General features: G+C 42.3%; 1 protein-coding gene across 1 annotated transcript in view; it reads left to right on the top strand.

Moving 5' to 3' along the window:
- Nucleotides 1-699: 699 nt before the first annotated feature.
- The window catches only part of Ppp6c (protein phosphatase 6 catalytic subunit), a 38606-nt gene continuing 23921 nt past the window's right edge, over nt 700-15384 (top strand). Inside the window, exons 1-2 of the mRNA XM_006992508.4 lie at nt 700-965; nt 15262-15357. Coding sequence (XP_006992570.1) covers nt 891-965; nt 15262-15357 — 171 coding nt within the window. The 5' untranslated portion in view covers nt 700-890. The remainder of the gene's footprint in view (nt 966-15261; nt 15358-15384) is intronic.

The raw sequence follows: 15384 nt of genomic DNA on the forward strand, positions 1-15384 counted from the left end.
ACAGGGTTTCTCTGTGTACCTTTAGTGCCTGTTTTGGATCTTGCGCTGTAGACCAGGCTGGCCTAGAACTCACAGAGATCCGCCTGGCTCTGCCTCCGGAGTGCTGGGATTAAAGGAGTGTGCCACCTGGCCAAGAACTGTTCTTGACACTGGGATATGACAAAAACCAAATAAAGTAAAACAACAACAACAACAAAACTCTTCCTGCTCCCTCGTGGGGGCTCATATGTTTAATTAAGCCTGTTTTCCAGTCTAGGCTCCACCTTTTTTGTCTCCTTTGATATTTGGGGCAAGTAACACGTAAAAGCTTTGCACTCCTATCAGTCTTACAAGAATTAAAGAGGAAAAAAAGCGCGCCAGTATTTGTACAGAATTTAGCATAAATGCTTTATTTTTTTTTTTTTTCCTTTTCTTCCAAGACAGAGAATTGGGGGTGTGAAATCTGTTTCACACGTCTAGGCCAGGTCTAACTTTAACTGAAGATACTGACAGGGTGCTTTACTAGGTAGGAATGAGAGCCAGGGAATACCTCGTCTTCGTAATCTTCCCTCAGAAAAGCTTCATCTGGTTTCCTGGAGGTGAAGAGGAGAGCAGGAGCATTCGGTTTCACTAAAACTACAAATCCCAGCACTCCCCGCGGCAGACAGCTACGGGTCCCAGCAGGTTTCGTCAACAGGACCCCCGGGTTCTCTTAGAGACCCGGAGTTCCGCCTGAGAGGGCGCGGGGCGTGTCGCGGCCCGGAAAGAAGCGAGTTAGGCTTCGACGTCGCTGCGCAGACGCCACTCACGGGTCGGACGTGACGTCAGGAGGGTTCCGGCTTCGGCCTCCGCCGCTGCCTCCCGCACTACAGCTGCTGCCGCAGCCGTCGTCGCGTCTGGTTCTTCCTAAAATGGCGCCGCTAGATCTGGACAAGTATGTGGAGATAGCGCGGCAGTGCAAGTACCTTCCCGAGAACGACCTGAAGGTGAGCCGGGCCGGAGGCCGTCCTGTTTGCGAGGCAAGCCCCTTCCGGCTGTGGGGCGCCCGCCAGCCTGCCCTCCTCCCTCGGCCGGACCCCTACCGGGCATCCGGTCCTGGCGCGGCCGAGGGGCTCCGCGGTGTAAGGCGACCGGGTCCGACGCGGCGAGACGCCGAGAACCAGGGCAGCCCGAGTTCCCCGAACCCTGGAGCGGATCCCTGAGGGGAGATCCCGGGGATGTGCGACCCCCTGGCTCCCTGAGGACTCCGAGCCCTAGCGGCTTTGCTTAAAGACTCACTCTTACACGCTGGGTTTCCCGGAGACGGAGCCCGGCCGAGCCCCAGCGGGCAGTGCTCTCGGGATGGGGTCCTCCCAGCAGAGGTGACAGGAGCTGCTGTCTGCTCCAGGGACGCGGATGGCCGCAGTGTGTTATAAGTCCCTGAGAGGTGGGAAGCCGGTGGGCGGGATCGGTGTGACAGTACTAGGAGTGTGTCAAGTCGCCTCTGCTTCGCCACTCCCCTAAATTGCTTCTTAGGAGTGTTAGTGTTCTTCTGATGATTCGGATGTGGATCCCATCTCTTAGTACGTTGTTGAGCTATTTAAGTGAACAAGCGATCGCTTATCAAGAAGTTCAGATGCTTTTATGATCTCTGAGCTATTCCTGTATAACCCAAAGTGTCGTTTTCTTGGTTTTCCAAGAGGTCTCAGTTCAAGTTACGAGTGTTAAAGGAATGACTGTAAAGGAAGCATGCCGTTGGTGTACCACTGTTTTTAAACGTATTTTGCTTCTACTAAAGCTAGTGCTTAGGTCCCCGTTGGTGTTTATCCAATGATTGCTAATGAAGTTTTATTCCATTAACTTTGATTTGCTGTGTAGTAAGTGCATAAACCCTCCATCATTTGAATTCTTTATGCTGTTTTTATAATTTTAAGTCAGGGGCTTAAAACAATTTATTTTTTTCAAGAAAAAATTATCTTTTGTTAATGAATTATATTTCTCCTAGGCAAGGTTTTGCTCAGTGTGTGTTTTCCTGTCTCATTTGGTACATGAAGTTGATCAGTCAACAAGTATGCAAAAATGTTTAAGACCACATGTGCTGTTTGTAAGAAAGTACCTAACTTGTACTTACATATTGATGTTATGTGTTACATGGTTGGTGTTCATGTTCAGCCACCTGCATCTTTCAGTCATTTGTCTTTTCTTTCTGAGATAGGATTTTAAGATAGAGATATCTCAGTGGTTAAGAGCACCGCTGGCTGCTCTTTAGAGGACCTGGAAATTCTATTCCCAGCAAGGACATGGTGGTTTGTAATCTTCAGTCACTCCAAGTAATTTCAAGGGATGTGATGCCCTCTTCTGGCTTCTACAGGCACCAGGCACACACCTGTTTCATAGACATACATGCAGGCAAAAGTCATACACATAAAATAAAAATAAATCTTAAAAACAAAAGCTCATGGTGGCCTCCAACCCACTATGTACCTGAGGATGACCTTGAGTTCCTGATCTTGCTTCCCTTCCTAAATGCTGCAACCTAAACTACCATGGCTGGCTGCTCTGTTCTTTTTCTTTCCTTTTTTTTTTTTTTTTTTAATAAATAAGATTTATTTTTAATTAGTGTTTGTGAAAGGGGGGAAGAGTATGTGCACATGCTGTCTTTGGAGGTCAGAGGCATCAGGTCACCCTAGAGCTGGAGTTACAGGCAATTGTAAGCCACCAGATATAAGTGAGGGAAACTGAACTCTGGTCCTCTGTACAATCTTAAGTGCTGAGCCATCTCTAAAGTTCTTAGTGCTTTGCAAACACACACACACACACACACACACACACACACACACACACACGATATCATATAGCCCAAGCTTGCCTTGAACTCCTGCTTCTACCTTAATAGTGGTTTACTTTATTTTATTGTGGTGTGAGGGTTTAAAAGATTTGTTATTCTTATTTATGTATTTGTATGTGTACCTGTGTGAATTTGTGTGCACCATATGTGTGCTGGTGCTAGAAATCATACCTGAGTCTTCTGCAAGAGAAGTAAGCTCTTTTAATGGCTGAGCCATTTCTCCTATTGTGTGATTTATTTATTTATTTATTTGTTTTGTTTATCAAGACATGGTTTCTCTGTGTAGCCCTAACTGGCCTGGAACACATTATCAACCAGACTGGCCTTGAACTCAAGAGTTTCACCATGTGTCTCTAGGGGTATATGCAGACACCCTCAGAGGCCAGAGGCATTAGATCTCTGTGGAGCTGCAGTTACAGGCAGCTGTAAGCATCCTGACATGGGTCCTGGGAATAGAACACGGGTCCTCTACAAAAGTAGTATGTGCTCTTAACCACTTCATCATTTCTCCAGCCCCACATGTATCTGTTTCTCACTAGACTTCCACACACTTCCCCTAAGTTTTTTCTTAACTACCAGGAGGAAAATTTTCTAAATTTTCTGTATATCCGTAGAATTCACCACCACCACCCTTTCCTGGAAACAGTTTTATCATATTGATTTGCTTGTGCTTCCAGTCTCTGGTATATTTTTTGTTTGCTTGGTTGCTTATTTGTTGAGGTTTTACCCTGTAGTCCAGTCTTGACTGGAACTCAACTATGTAGCCCAGCCTAACCCTGAGCTAGCTGCAGTTGCAATCTTCCTGCCTCACTCGCCTGAGTGTTGGAATTAGTGTTTATGAAATTCAGTTTTAGTCATTCTTGGTGGCAGATGTGTTTAATCCCAGCATTCAAAAGGAAGAGGCAAGTGGATCTCTTTGAGTTTCAGGCCAGCCTAGTCTATATAGTGAGTTCCAGCCCAATCAGGGCTGCACAGTGAAATTCTATCATAGATAGATAGATAGATAGATAGATAGATAGATAGATAGATAGATAGATAGATAGATAGATAGATAGATAGATAAAGAAAAGAAACTCAATTTTGTGTTCCTTGGCATAAAGTACAAACTAAAAATAGGTAAGCCAAGGAAATAGTCTAGGGGAGTTTATGTTATGTGTATGAATGTTTTGTCTGATGTATGTATCTGTATCATGTGCATACCTGGTGTCTGAGGGAGTTAGAAGAGGGCTTCTAGTTAGAATTAGAGTTTCTGGGTGGTTGCAAGCCAACATGTGGGTGCTGGGAATTGAATGTAGGTCCTCTGCAAAATCAACAAGTGCTCTTAATCACTCCAGCCTTGATTTCTTAAAGAAAAAAAATTGTGTAATTTTTATTTATTTTTATGTATGTAGATATTTTACTTGCATCTATGTCTGAGTACCATATGCATGCAGAGCATGAGAGGGTTCTCTTGGGACTGGAGTTACAGATGGTTGTGAGCTACTATGTGGGTGTTGAGAATTGAAACCAGATCCTCTGGAAGAGCAGCCAGTATTCTTAACTGCTGAGCCATCTCTCCAGCCCCTAGCAGTGTCTTTTTTGAGGTCTTAATACCAAAATAAAAGATTCTGTCAGAGGAAAAAGAGAAATAATTGGAGACACTTAATATTACTGGAAAGATCCTTGTGCTTGCTAGGCAAAACCTTTATCACTAAGCTATAACATGAGTCCTGTAAATTCTTACCTTTTTTACCCTTAATTTTGGGGAGAAGCTTAATTCTGGAAAGATGACTGGGAGGTTAACAACACCTAGGTTCAAAACCAGCACCCACATGGCAACTCACAACCATCTGTAACTCCCCAGAAGATCCAGTGACCACTTCTGGCCTCCTTGGGCCCATGGCGCACAGATATACATTCAGGCAAAATACTCAAACACATAAAATAAAAATGAATAAAATCTCAAAAAAATATTTGGGCAAGGAAAGGGGCTCTTCAGTTGGTAGACTATTTGCTTAGAATAAATGGAGCACTTGACTTGATCCCCATCAATGAATAAAACCAGAATTGAAGGCAGAGGCAGAAGGTTTAGAACTTCAAGGCCATCCTTACCTATGTAACAAATTTGAGGGTAGCCTATGTGTGCTACTTGAGACCCTGTCTCAAAAAAAATAAAAAGTGAGGAAAGGTTCTATAGCTATAATATTGAGATTATCTCCTCCCTCCTTTCCTCCCTCTTCTCTCCCCCCCCTTTTTTTCTTCCTTCCCTCTCTCCCTCTCTTCTTCTCTTCCTCTCTTCCTCTCTTTCTCTTTCTCTCTCTCTCTGGTTTTTTGAGACAGGGTCTCCCTATTTGGCCCTAGCTGGCCTTGAACTCACAGCAGTTACTGCATCAGCCTTCCTAGTTCTGGGATTACATGTGTGCATCACCTTGTGTGGCCACTATGCCAGGCCACATTATGCTTTTTTGTGTAATGCTAGAAGAATATTTTCTAAACCCTTTTTTTATAATGTCTAGTGTCTTGTTTGTCTTTTTGGCTTCAGAGTCATAATCTCCTGTGTCATCCTAAAATATTCTGTAGTAATTCTGCCTAATATATACATAATGCCTTCAATTTTATAGTAGCTACATTTTTAAACATATTTAAAAAAAAAAGAGATAGGAGAGATAGATGCCATTAAGGGTGTGTACTGTTCATGTAGAGGACCTGAGCTTGGTTTACAGCACCTAGGCTGTACTGCTCGCAACCACCTGTAATTCCAGCTACAGGGGATCCAACACTCACTTTGCCTTTCTCAGGAATCTTCGCTTATGTGTGCATACCACTTCTCAACATACACACACGATTAAAAGTAAAATAAAGCTAGCCATGATAGTGCATGTCTTCAGTCATAGCACTTGAGGCAGAGGCAGGCATATCTCCTGAGTTCAAGGCTTACCAGGCCTTGTTTCAACAACACAACCTTGCTTCAAATAAAATAACAAAATAAAATATATCTTGGGGCTGGGGAGGTAGCTCTGCAGTTCAGAGAGCTTGATGCTGTTGCAGAAAGAAGACCTGAGTTTGGTTCCCAACACTTCACCCACAGTGGATGATTCACAGCTGCCTATAGCTCCAGCTCTAGAAGGACCCAACACCTCTTGACTCTTTGGGCACCTGCACTGATGTGCACAGACCTACACACACACACACACACACACACACAATTTAAAAATAATAAAAATAAATCTCTTTTAAAAACAGGTAAAATGAATATTTATACCAATTTTATTATGAGATGTATGTGTGAAAGAGAGACACAGAAACCAGGGCCTTGCACATACCAAAAAAGAACTCTTATTACCAAGTTTATCTATCTATCTTGTTCGTGTGCATGCGTGTTTTAAGAAAGGTTTCCAGGCTTAGGTTAGTCTTAAACTTTTGGTGTGGCTAAACCTGGCCTTGAGTCCCCATATTCCAGTGTCCATCTTTCAAGTACTGAATTTAGAGGTGTGGAACACCATGCCTAATTATTTCCTTAAGTAGCCCCTTGTGTCAAGTAGTAAGTCATGTGAGTACCAAGGGTAGACTTTAGATGCATCCCTCTCCCTTTGGACATCTCTCAATATAAGAGATTGGAAAGAGAAAGATGATCAATATACAGTATGGCAGGTGCTCTAATAGAAGGCTAAACACAGGGCCTTGAATGTGAGTTTCATTTTCTGTTTTTGAGACTAGGTCTCAACTTACAGCTAGCATTATTTACAGTAGTCTTCCTGCCTCTGCCTCTCTGGTACTGAGATCACAGGTATGCATCTGATTACATCTGTATCCCTGTCCCCAAAATGTTTGTGAATACTAGAAAAATGTGATTTTGAGATGTTGTTAAAATGTAGCTAACTAAAAGGAAACATCAACTTAGAGCAAACTATTACAGAGATACATTCTATTTCTTCTTATTTTTGAAACAAGGTCTCATTATGTGCCCTGACTGGCCTGGAACTTGCTAGGTAGCCAAGGCTGGCCTTGAACTCAAGAGAGATCTACTGGCCTCTGTCTGCCAAGTGTTGTGATTAAAGGTGTGGGCCTCTATACTTGGCTATAGAGATAAGAATCCGACAAAATCTTGAAGATGTCTGAGTGGATTTTTCTGATTATTCTGAAGAAATACTATTGAGGGATTTCTTTTTCTTTTCTTTTTCTTTTTTGTTTTGTTTTTTTTATTTGGTTGTTTGTTTTTTGTTTTGTTTCTTTTTCTTCCATGACTGGGTTTCTCTGTGTAGCTGTCCTGGAACTCACTCTGTAGATCAGGCAGACCTCAAATTCAGAGATCCACCTGCCTCTGCCTTCTAAGTGCTGGGATTACAGGCATGTGCCACCACCTGGCCTCTTGAGGGATTTCTAAAAAGGGAGGTTTTAGAAATAGTATTCTAGCAATGTTGTGGACCTTGAATTGGAATGGGGCATAACTGTCATAAAAACAGATGTAATATCAAAGGCCTGTAATACCAGCACCTAGAAGGTAGAAGCAGGAAGGTCACAAGTTCAAGGTCTTCTTCAGCTACATAAAGAACCTGAGCCACATGAGACCCTATCTCAAACAGACAGAAAAGAGCAATATATTTGAGGATCAAGAGGGAACAGGGAGATGGGGCAGAGGATTGAACAGGAGTCCATGTATGTTTTGAGGAAGAAGTAGAGAAGAGAAATAAGGTCTCCTGAGAGTGGGGCCATGAATATGTTACTGTCTGAGGATTAAAAATTAATTGAATATGATAGGGAGAGGAACATAATTTGCCCTGAATTTGAGATAAGACAGAGAATCTTTTTTAGATTGTGACCATTTTGAACAGTAAGAGAAACCATGTTTTCCACAAACAAAACACTATAAGCAAAGCTCTGAAGGCTTTGGGAGAAGGGCAGCCTGTGTCTTATCCACAGTGTGCCTGGGCTCTGTGAGGCCACTGCAAGTGCAGTTGCTGAGCTACAAAGGGTATATACTCAAGTTTCATAGACTTTTCTTTATTTTGTGGGTATTTGGTAGGAACTTACATGCTACTTCTGTTATTTGTTCTGCTTTGTAGTACTAGAGATTGAATCCAGGGCCCCTTGATTGTTAGGCAGTTCTCTTCCACTGAGCTCCTTCTGAATCAAAGAGATAAAAGGCAGTGGTTTGGCTTAGGGACATTGCTGTCGAAATGCTCATTTGGATCTGCAGAACCAGCATTCATAGGAAGCAGTTACAATTATACTCTAGTTAGCATACCTGGGTTGGATGAAGGATTAAGGATCCTGCTTAATTAGTTGACATGTCTTCTCCAGACACTCAGCCTTTGAGATTGACAAAGTTTCTTGGTTGACATTCTTTAGTTTATGGTGCAGGGAGTGTGGACCAGTTACTAGTCAGGACCAGCAGTTCAGGAGTCATTACAGACTAGGAGATCCAGCCTCAGTTGGGCATAAATTCTGGCATATTAGAATATGGGAACCATGGAGCCTTTCAGGATTCCATTCAGGATTGTGATCTGCTTCAAAATGTTTATTAAATGATAACTTACAGAAAGGATAGCGGTATTTTCCAAAGATGTGCTCAATGGAACAGTAAAATAGAATAAATAAAGGAAAAACAAGTCAGAAAATAAGGTAAGATGGAGACAGCAGTGAAAGTATAAAATAAAAGCTTCAATGACCAGGTCATTTCCTAAAGGTTAGACACAAGTATTCTAGAAGCTGACTAATTTTAGAACTAAAGTTTTTAAGATGATAAAAACCAAGAGCTACTCAGGAAATCACCCTGATAGAGGGAACAGAGGCATTCCTCTCCTAGGTCCTCCCTAAAGACTACTGTTTGGTCACAGTATCTTGTGTGTCTTGTTTATAATCCACACAGTAACAAGCTCCATAGAGGCTTTAGTCAATAATGAAAACCTGTTACTACAGATTGATTGCATGGCAATAAAGTATAATTTGGGGGAGAAAAAAAAAAAAACAGTGGAAAAGGAGGGTAGTATGATGAGGTGAAGACTGGCCTTCTTAAACTTTCTCACCCAACAACCCTTTTTTGTCCAAGAGCTTTATGAAACCCCAGGTATACAGGTCTATAAGTATAGCCAGACATTTTTACTTGTTTTTTGTTTGTTTGTTTTTCAAGACAGGGTTTTTCTGTATAGTTTTTGGTGTCTGTCCCGGATCTCGTTCTGCAGACCAGGCTGGCCTCAAACTCACAGAGATCCGCCTGTGTCTGCCTGCTGAGTGCTGGGATTAAAGGCGTGCACCACCACCGCCCGGCTAAAAATTACTTTAAAAGAAGTCCTTGGAAGCCAGGCAGGTGTGGAAGTAGCATCTTCAATCTCAGCCCTCAGGAATCAGAGGCTGGTGGATCCCTGAGTTTGAGGCCAGCCTGGTCCACAGAGCGAGTTCCAGGACAAACAGAGCTACACAGAGAAATCCTGTCTCAAAAAACAAAATTACTACTACTAATAATAATAAAATAAGTCCTTTGGTATCCATGTAATTTTATCACTTATTAAAATGGAAGGAAATTTGCATACTAATAAAATGGATGTGCTTGTTTATAAGTCTATAAGTTTATAAGTCTTGGCTGAATATTTGATACTGTAAGACAACATTTTCAGCATTGATGGACATTTTGATTTTATAATGATGAGAACGCCACTATATTTTTACATATTACAGAATGATAGAACTGTCTCAGAAATTGTTACATTCTGCCTTTATCCCAAATCAAAATTAATTTAGTGACTTTAAAAAATGAAACTAAGGCTGGACATGGTGATGTGTGCCTTTAATTCCAGCAGTCAGGAGGCAGAGGCAGGCAGATCTCTTTGAGTTCAAGGCCAGTCTGGTCTTACAGGACAGTCAGGGCTCTAAAAAGTCCCTATCCCAAAAAAAAAAAAAAAAAAAAAAAAAGTCAACCACTCAAGCAGTGATTTTGTTTATTCATTATTTTTAGTTTTTACTTATTTTTTGTTTCTTTGAGACAAGTTCTTAAATAGCCCAGGTTGATCTCCAACTATATAGTTGAGGATGTCCTTGAAGTCCTCATTCCCTGTCTCTACCTCCAAGCACTGGGATTATAGGGTGCTGAGGATCCAGCACAGGGTTTTGCATGTGTTTGCAGATACTCTGCTGAATGAGCTACATCCTTAGCCCTGCCTTAAGTATATTCTAAACTTTTTGTACTTGCATTTGTTTTTAAAATCTTACATTGTACTGATCGCTTCATTCCTTTATCATACTACTTTAATTATAATGGCCTTAGAATATGTTTTAATAGCTGATGTATCAATGACTTTAATATCAGTATTATTTTCCAAAATTAGTCTAGTAAATTTTACAGGGTTTTTTCCCCCCAGCAGATAAAGTTAGTACAGTTTTTAAGTCCTTCTGCAACCCAATCCTGCCAAGGAAATCACTATGTTAACTAAAATTATGTTAGGCTCCCATATTAATGAAAAGAGGCATTTGCAGTCTAATGTGTTAAGCAGTGTTTAGCAAGCAATGAACTTTTCATAGTTCTGTCTTCTGAAATGTGATCTCCTCTAGGAGGTGGCAGAGTACTGAGTGTTGCCCACAGTGAAAAGCACTTTCACTCAGGCTCTCCCTGTTCTGCATTCTTTCTTCTGCAATGTGTTTAAGGCTACTTTGCCCAAGTGTTTACTTATGAAGAACGTTTTTATTATGTTTTTATTATCCTCTGTTTCTCTCTGAAACACTTGAAGCTCACTGTAAGCTTAAGCTACTTAGGAGAGGTCATAGAGTGAAGTCAGCAATGAGACCAAGATCTGACCACAGTTTGCTGTACTGTTCTAGACTTAAGAACTGTTAGCTAGACAAACTCAATTTACAGACTAGAGGTGCATACATGTTTTAAATGAGAGAGCTACTCTAGACCTAATGCTTTTCTCCAGTTAAAAAACACCCCTTTCTGCAGTTAGAACAGAATCCATAATTATGTTTATAAATCAGATTGTATAAAATTTAAGCCAAAAGTAATCCAGGGCAATCCCAGATATGTGAAAAGAACATAAAAGAAAGAAAACATGCTGACGAACCCCAAGGCAGAGGAACATATTTATCAGACTCTCCTCATTCCTTCTTGGGAGCAAAGTACCTGTAACTGTGCCTCAGAGGAGAGCTTCTACCCAAGGATTGACACATGAGTTGTGAGACACCGAAGTCATCTCTTTCTTTGATGATTTTATTTTATTTAGTTAATATTTTGAAACAGGGTCTTATTGTATGCTCCTGGCCAACCTAGAACTCACTATGTAGGCCAGGCTGGCCTCTGCCTCCCAAATGCTGGAATCAAAGATGTGGGCCATCACCACCACCCCCAGCTAACTCAAATTAATTTATTTTTATTGTGTGTATATGTAGCTAGAGTTTTCCTGCCTTGCCCACAGTCAGGACAAATCTTTGTCACCCGCCAGTCCCACAGCCGCTCAGACCCAACCAAGTAAACACAGAGACTTATATTGCTTACAAACTGTATGGCCGTGGCAGGCTTCTTGCTAACTATTCTTATAGCTTAAATTAATCCATTTCCATAAATCTATGCCTTGCCACGTAGCTGGTGGCTTACCGGCGTCTTCACATGCTGCTGGTCATGGCGGTGGCTGCAGTGTCTCTCCTCAGCCTTCCGCTTCCCAGAATTCTCCTCTCTCCTTGTCCCACCTACTTCCTGCCTGGCCACTGGCCAATCAGTAATTTATTTATTGACCAATCAGAGCAATTTGACATACAGACCATCCCACAGCATGTATACATGTATCATGGTGCAGAGGACACCTTGCAAGAGTCAGTTCTCTTCTTTCCTCCATGTGGTTTCTAGGGATCAAGCTCAGGCCTGCCTTTGTCCACTGAGCCATTTTTTCTGCCCCCAAAGCCATATTTAATGATCCTAGAGACTTCTGGTGGCACACGGTATTTAGTATACAGCCATTTCTTATTTCTCCTTCAGTCACAAAGATGTCAAATTCAGACATGTTCACAACCAGTAGTCAAGCTTCTGGAAAGAGGCTCCCTGCTGACAGTATTTATAAAGTACTGTGCTGCTCTCACATAGGCCAGATTCACCTGCTTCCTTCCATGGTGAGTGAACTGAGTCCCAAGACAATGCCAAGAGCACCTCCTTACATAAGACATCCTCTTGTTGCCTTTTAAAAATTTTAATTTGTGTATATGAGTGTTTTGTCTTGTATGTCTGTGCAGCTCATGCATTCCTGGTGCCCTGGGTGTCCCTGGACTGGAATTACAGATGATTTTGAGATTGTGAGCTGCTATACAACTCCAGTTTTAACAATTTATTTTGAAAATAAAGTAGTAGGCAACTTAAAAACAAAGTTAAATAGGCAAATTGAGAAAAAAGTACACAGATGTTTGATTTTAAAAAAAGTACACAGATGATAGTTATTAAATAAGTATACTCATTAAATATAATGATTAAATGAGATCAGGGGAGGGGAGGGTTTGTACTCTTCTGCAACTCCAGAGATGAGTTGTCATCCAGAGATGACAACAGATGAATCTGCTGTCCTGCAGGTTCTGACTTCCAGAGTGGGGAGGAAAATCATGGCAATTAAAGCTACCTTGTAATCATGTAAATCTACAGTGGCAACCAAATGCTGGAAACTTGTGGAATTTGGTATTGCCTACAAGGTGTAGGACTCGTAGCTATTCCAGCACCACATCTGCCTGCACGCTGCTATGCTTTTCATCATGAGGATAATGGACTGAACCTCTGAAACTGTAAGCGAGCCACCTCAATTAAATTTTTCTTTATAACAGTTGCCATGAGCCGGGCAGTGGTGGCGCACACCTTTAATCCCAGCACTCAGGAGGCAGAGCCAGGCAAATCTCCCTGAGTTCGAGGCCAGCCTGGTCTACAGAGTTAGTTCCAGGACAGGCTCCAAAGCTACACAGGGAAACACTGTCTGAAAAAAAGAAGAAAAAAAGAGAGTTGCTGTGGTCATGGTGTCTTCTCACAGCAATAAAATCCTTAACTAAGGCAATGGCCCTAGCTGGCCTAGAATTCTCTGTATAGACCAGGCTGTCCTGGAACTTACTGAGGTCCTTCTACTTCTGCCCCTAGAGTGCCAGGATTAAAGGTGTGTGCTACCATACCTGGCTCTTTCTTTTTTCTAATTACATTTTTAGTTAATTATTATGTGCTTATGTGTGTTTATTGGTCCTTTCCTTCCATCATATGAATCACAAGTATGGAACTCAGGTTGTTAAGCTGGGTGGCAAGTGCCCCATTTTGCTGAACCAACTCTATGGCCCCTGATCTTTAGGCCCCTATTCTTTATTTCTATGATTTTTTTCATTAAAGAAATTTATGTAGGGGCTAGAGAAATGGTTCAATGATTAAGAATGTAATTTTTATAGCTAGGTTTGGTGTTATACTATAATGTTAGTGCTTGGGAAGTAAAAGCAGAGGATTGGTTCATAGTCTGGTGCACAGCTAATTGAGGCCAGTCTGAGGTACATGAAACCCTATCAAACAACAGCAGCAAAATAATTATGTGTAAATGGAATCATATGGTATGCTTCAAATACTTTTCTGACAGTGTAAATCCCTTGAAATTAATTCAGGTTATTGTGTGGCAGTAGTTCATTTTAGAGCAGTAGTCTATGTTATACAAATGAATCACAATTTTTATATGAACTTAGTACAGTTCTTGGGTCATATGATGAATACACACTTTTAATTTACCTTTTTTTTTTTTTTAATTTGGAGGTGGGAGATAGGTCTAGTATATTACAGGCTGGCCTGGAGTTCTCTGTGTAGGCTGAGGAGGGCCTTGAATTTCTAATCCTCCTGCTGCTTCCCACAGTGCAATTTACAGGTGTGTGCTTTTTTTTTTAAGTTATTAATTCTTTGTGGTTTTCACATCATGCATCTTCATCCCATTTATCTCCCCATCCCTTCATATCAGCCCTCTGCCCTTGCAACCATCCCCCACACAAAAAATAAATAAATAAATAAAATAAAATTAAGAGAAAAGAAAAAAAAATCGCATCGTGGAAGCTGTAGTGTTACACAGTATAACCTTTAGTCCACTATCATATATCTTTGCTTGCAAGTGTTCATTGCAGTGGGTCATTGGTCTGGTTCAAGGCCTCTGGTTTCTGCTACATTATAGAAATTGGGCCCTTACTAGAACTCCTCTTGGATATCCTGTTGTTGGCCTGTGTTGTGGAGATCCTGCAGCTTTGGATTTTCAGGACCAGTCCCTTCACGTGCTCCAGCAGATCATAGATGGGTGGATGCTGGGATGGGCCAACTCATATCCCTGGTTCTGGGCCTGGGTGGTTGCAGGGTTGGTCAGCCCAACAGCTCTTCCCCCATCCTCACCACCAGGGTGAGCTCTTCAGCATTGTCCCAGCTAGTTCACCCTAAGCTACAAGCAGCAAGGGACGTGGCCAGTTTTCCTGCTTTCACACCCTCAGGGCCTGCTCACCCACACCTACACCACCAGGGCCAACTCTACTGTATTGCCCAGGCAAGGTGCAGGGCCAGCTCTTCAGAGTGCTGAAGCTGGTGAGAGGCTGGGTCAGCTCACCGGCCTGCCACAGGTGGAGAGGGGCGAGGTGGGGAGGGCATCTTTCCCTCACCTGCCCCACCATGTGGGGGAGGGGGACTGGCAGAACCAGCTCTCTAACTCTCATGCTCGAAGGACCAGGTCCCTTGCACCTCTGTGTACAGGGTCAGCTTTAGAGTGCTGCTGCCAGTGAGGGGCAGGGTCAACTCTGTGCAGCCCTACCCTCTCAGCCTTCAGTGGTAACAGGAGTCATGGACGTAAACACAGACAGCCACCATGGTAGGGCCATATACCCAGGCAGGTGGCAAGCAGGCCACCCTTCTCAGTCTCCTCACCACCTTCACCTCTTCAGATCTGCCTCTCCCCACATGATATGAATTCTGTCTCTCTCCCATACCCCACCATATATTTGCTCACCAGTCATGTTTCCTCTTAGCTGTCCCAGGTGGGCAGCTGCATGAGTATCTTTCTGCTGCTCAGTCTTAATGGTGCTGGGCAGGGTCCTGTTTTCTCGCCAGGCATGTGCTTTTATCTGCTAATTAAAAAAAAAAAAAATCTCTTTTTATTATTGTTTGAATGTATGATACACTTTTCTTACCTATCAAAAAGAAAGGGCTTGAGGTTGGGGGAGCTGGAAAGTTGGATCAGTGGTAAAGAGCACTTGTTGCTCTTATAGAAGACCTGGGTTTAGCTCCCAGCACCTACAAAGCTGCTCACATTAACTCTAGCTTAAGGGGATCTGAGGTGTTTTCTGACTTCCTTAGGCACCAGGCATACAAGTGGTACATGTAAGCAAAATACTCATGGCACATAAATTATTTTTTTAAAGAAGACTTAGTTTTTCTAAATATTAGTCCTTGTATTTTTTATTTGACCCTTAGTTTTAATATTGTTGTAAAAATTGACATTTTCTTCCCTCTCTCCTTTCAGCGGCTGTGTGACTATGTTTGCGATCTGCTCTTGGAAGAGTCGAATGTTCAGCCAGTGTCAACACCAGTAACAGTGTGTGGGGACATACATGGACAGGTAAATTTCATAAGGAAGTTTTAGGGT

The sequence above is a fragment of the Peromyscus maniculatus genome, chromosome 4, assembly GCF_049852395.1.
Source record: "Peromyscus maniculatus bairdii isolate BWxNUB_F1_BW_parent chromosome 4, HU_Pman_BW_mat_3.1, whole genome shotgun sequence".
Taxonomy (NCBI): Eukaryota; Metazoa; Chordata; class Mammalia; order Rodentia; family Cricetidae; genus Peromyscus; species Peromyscus maniculatus.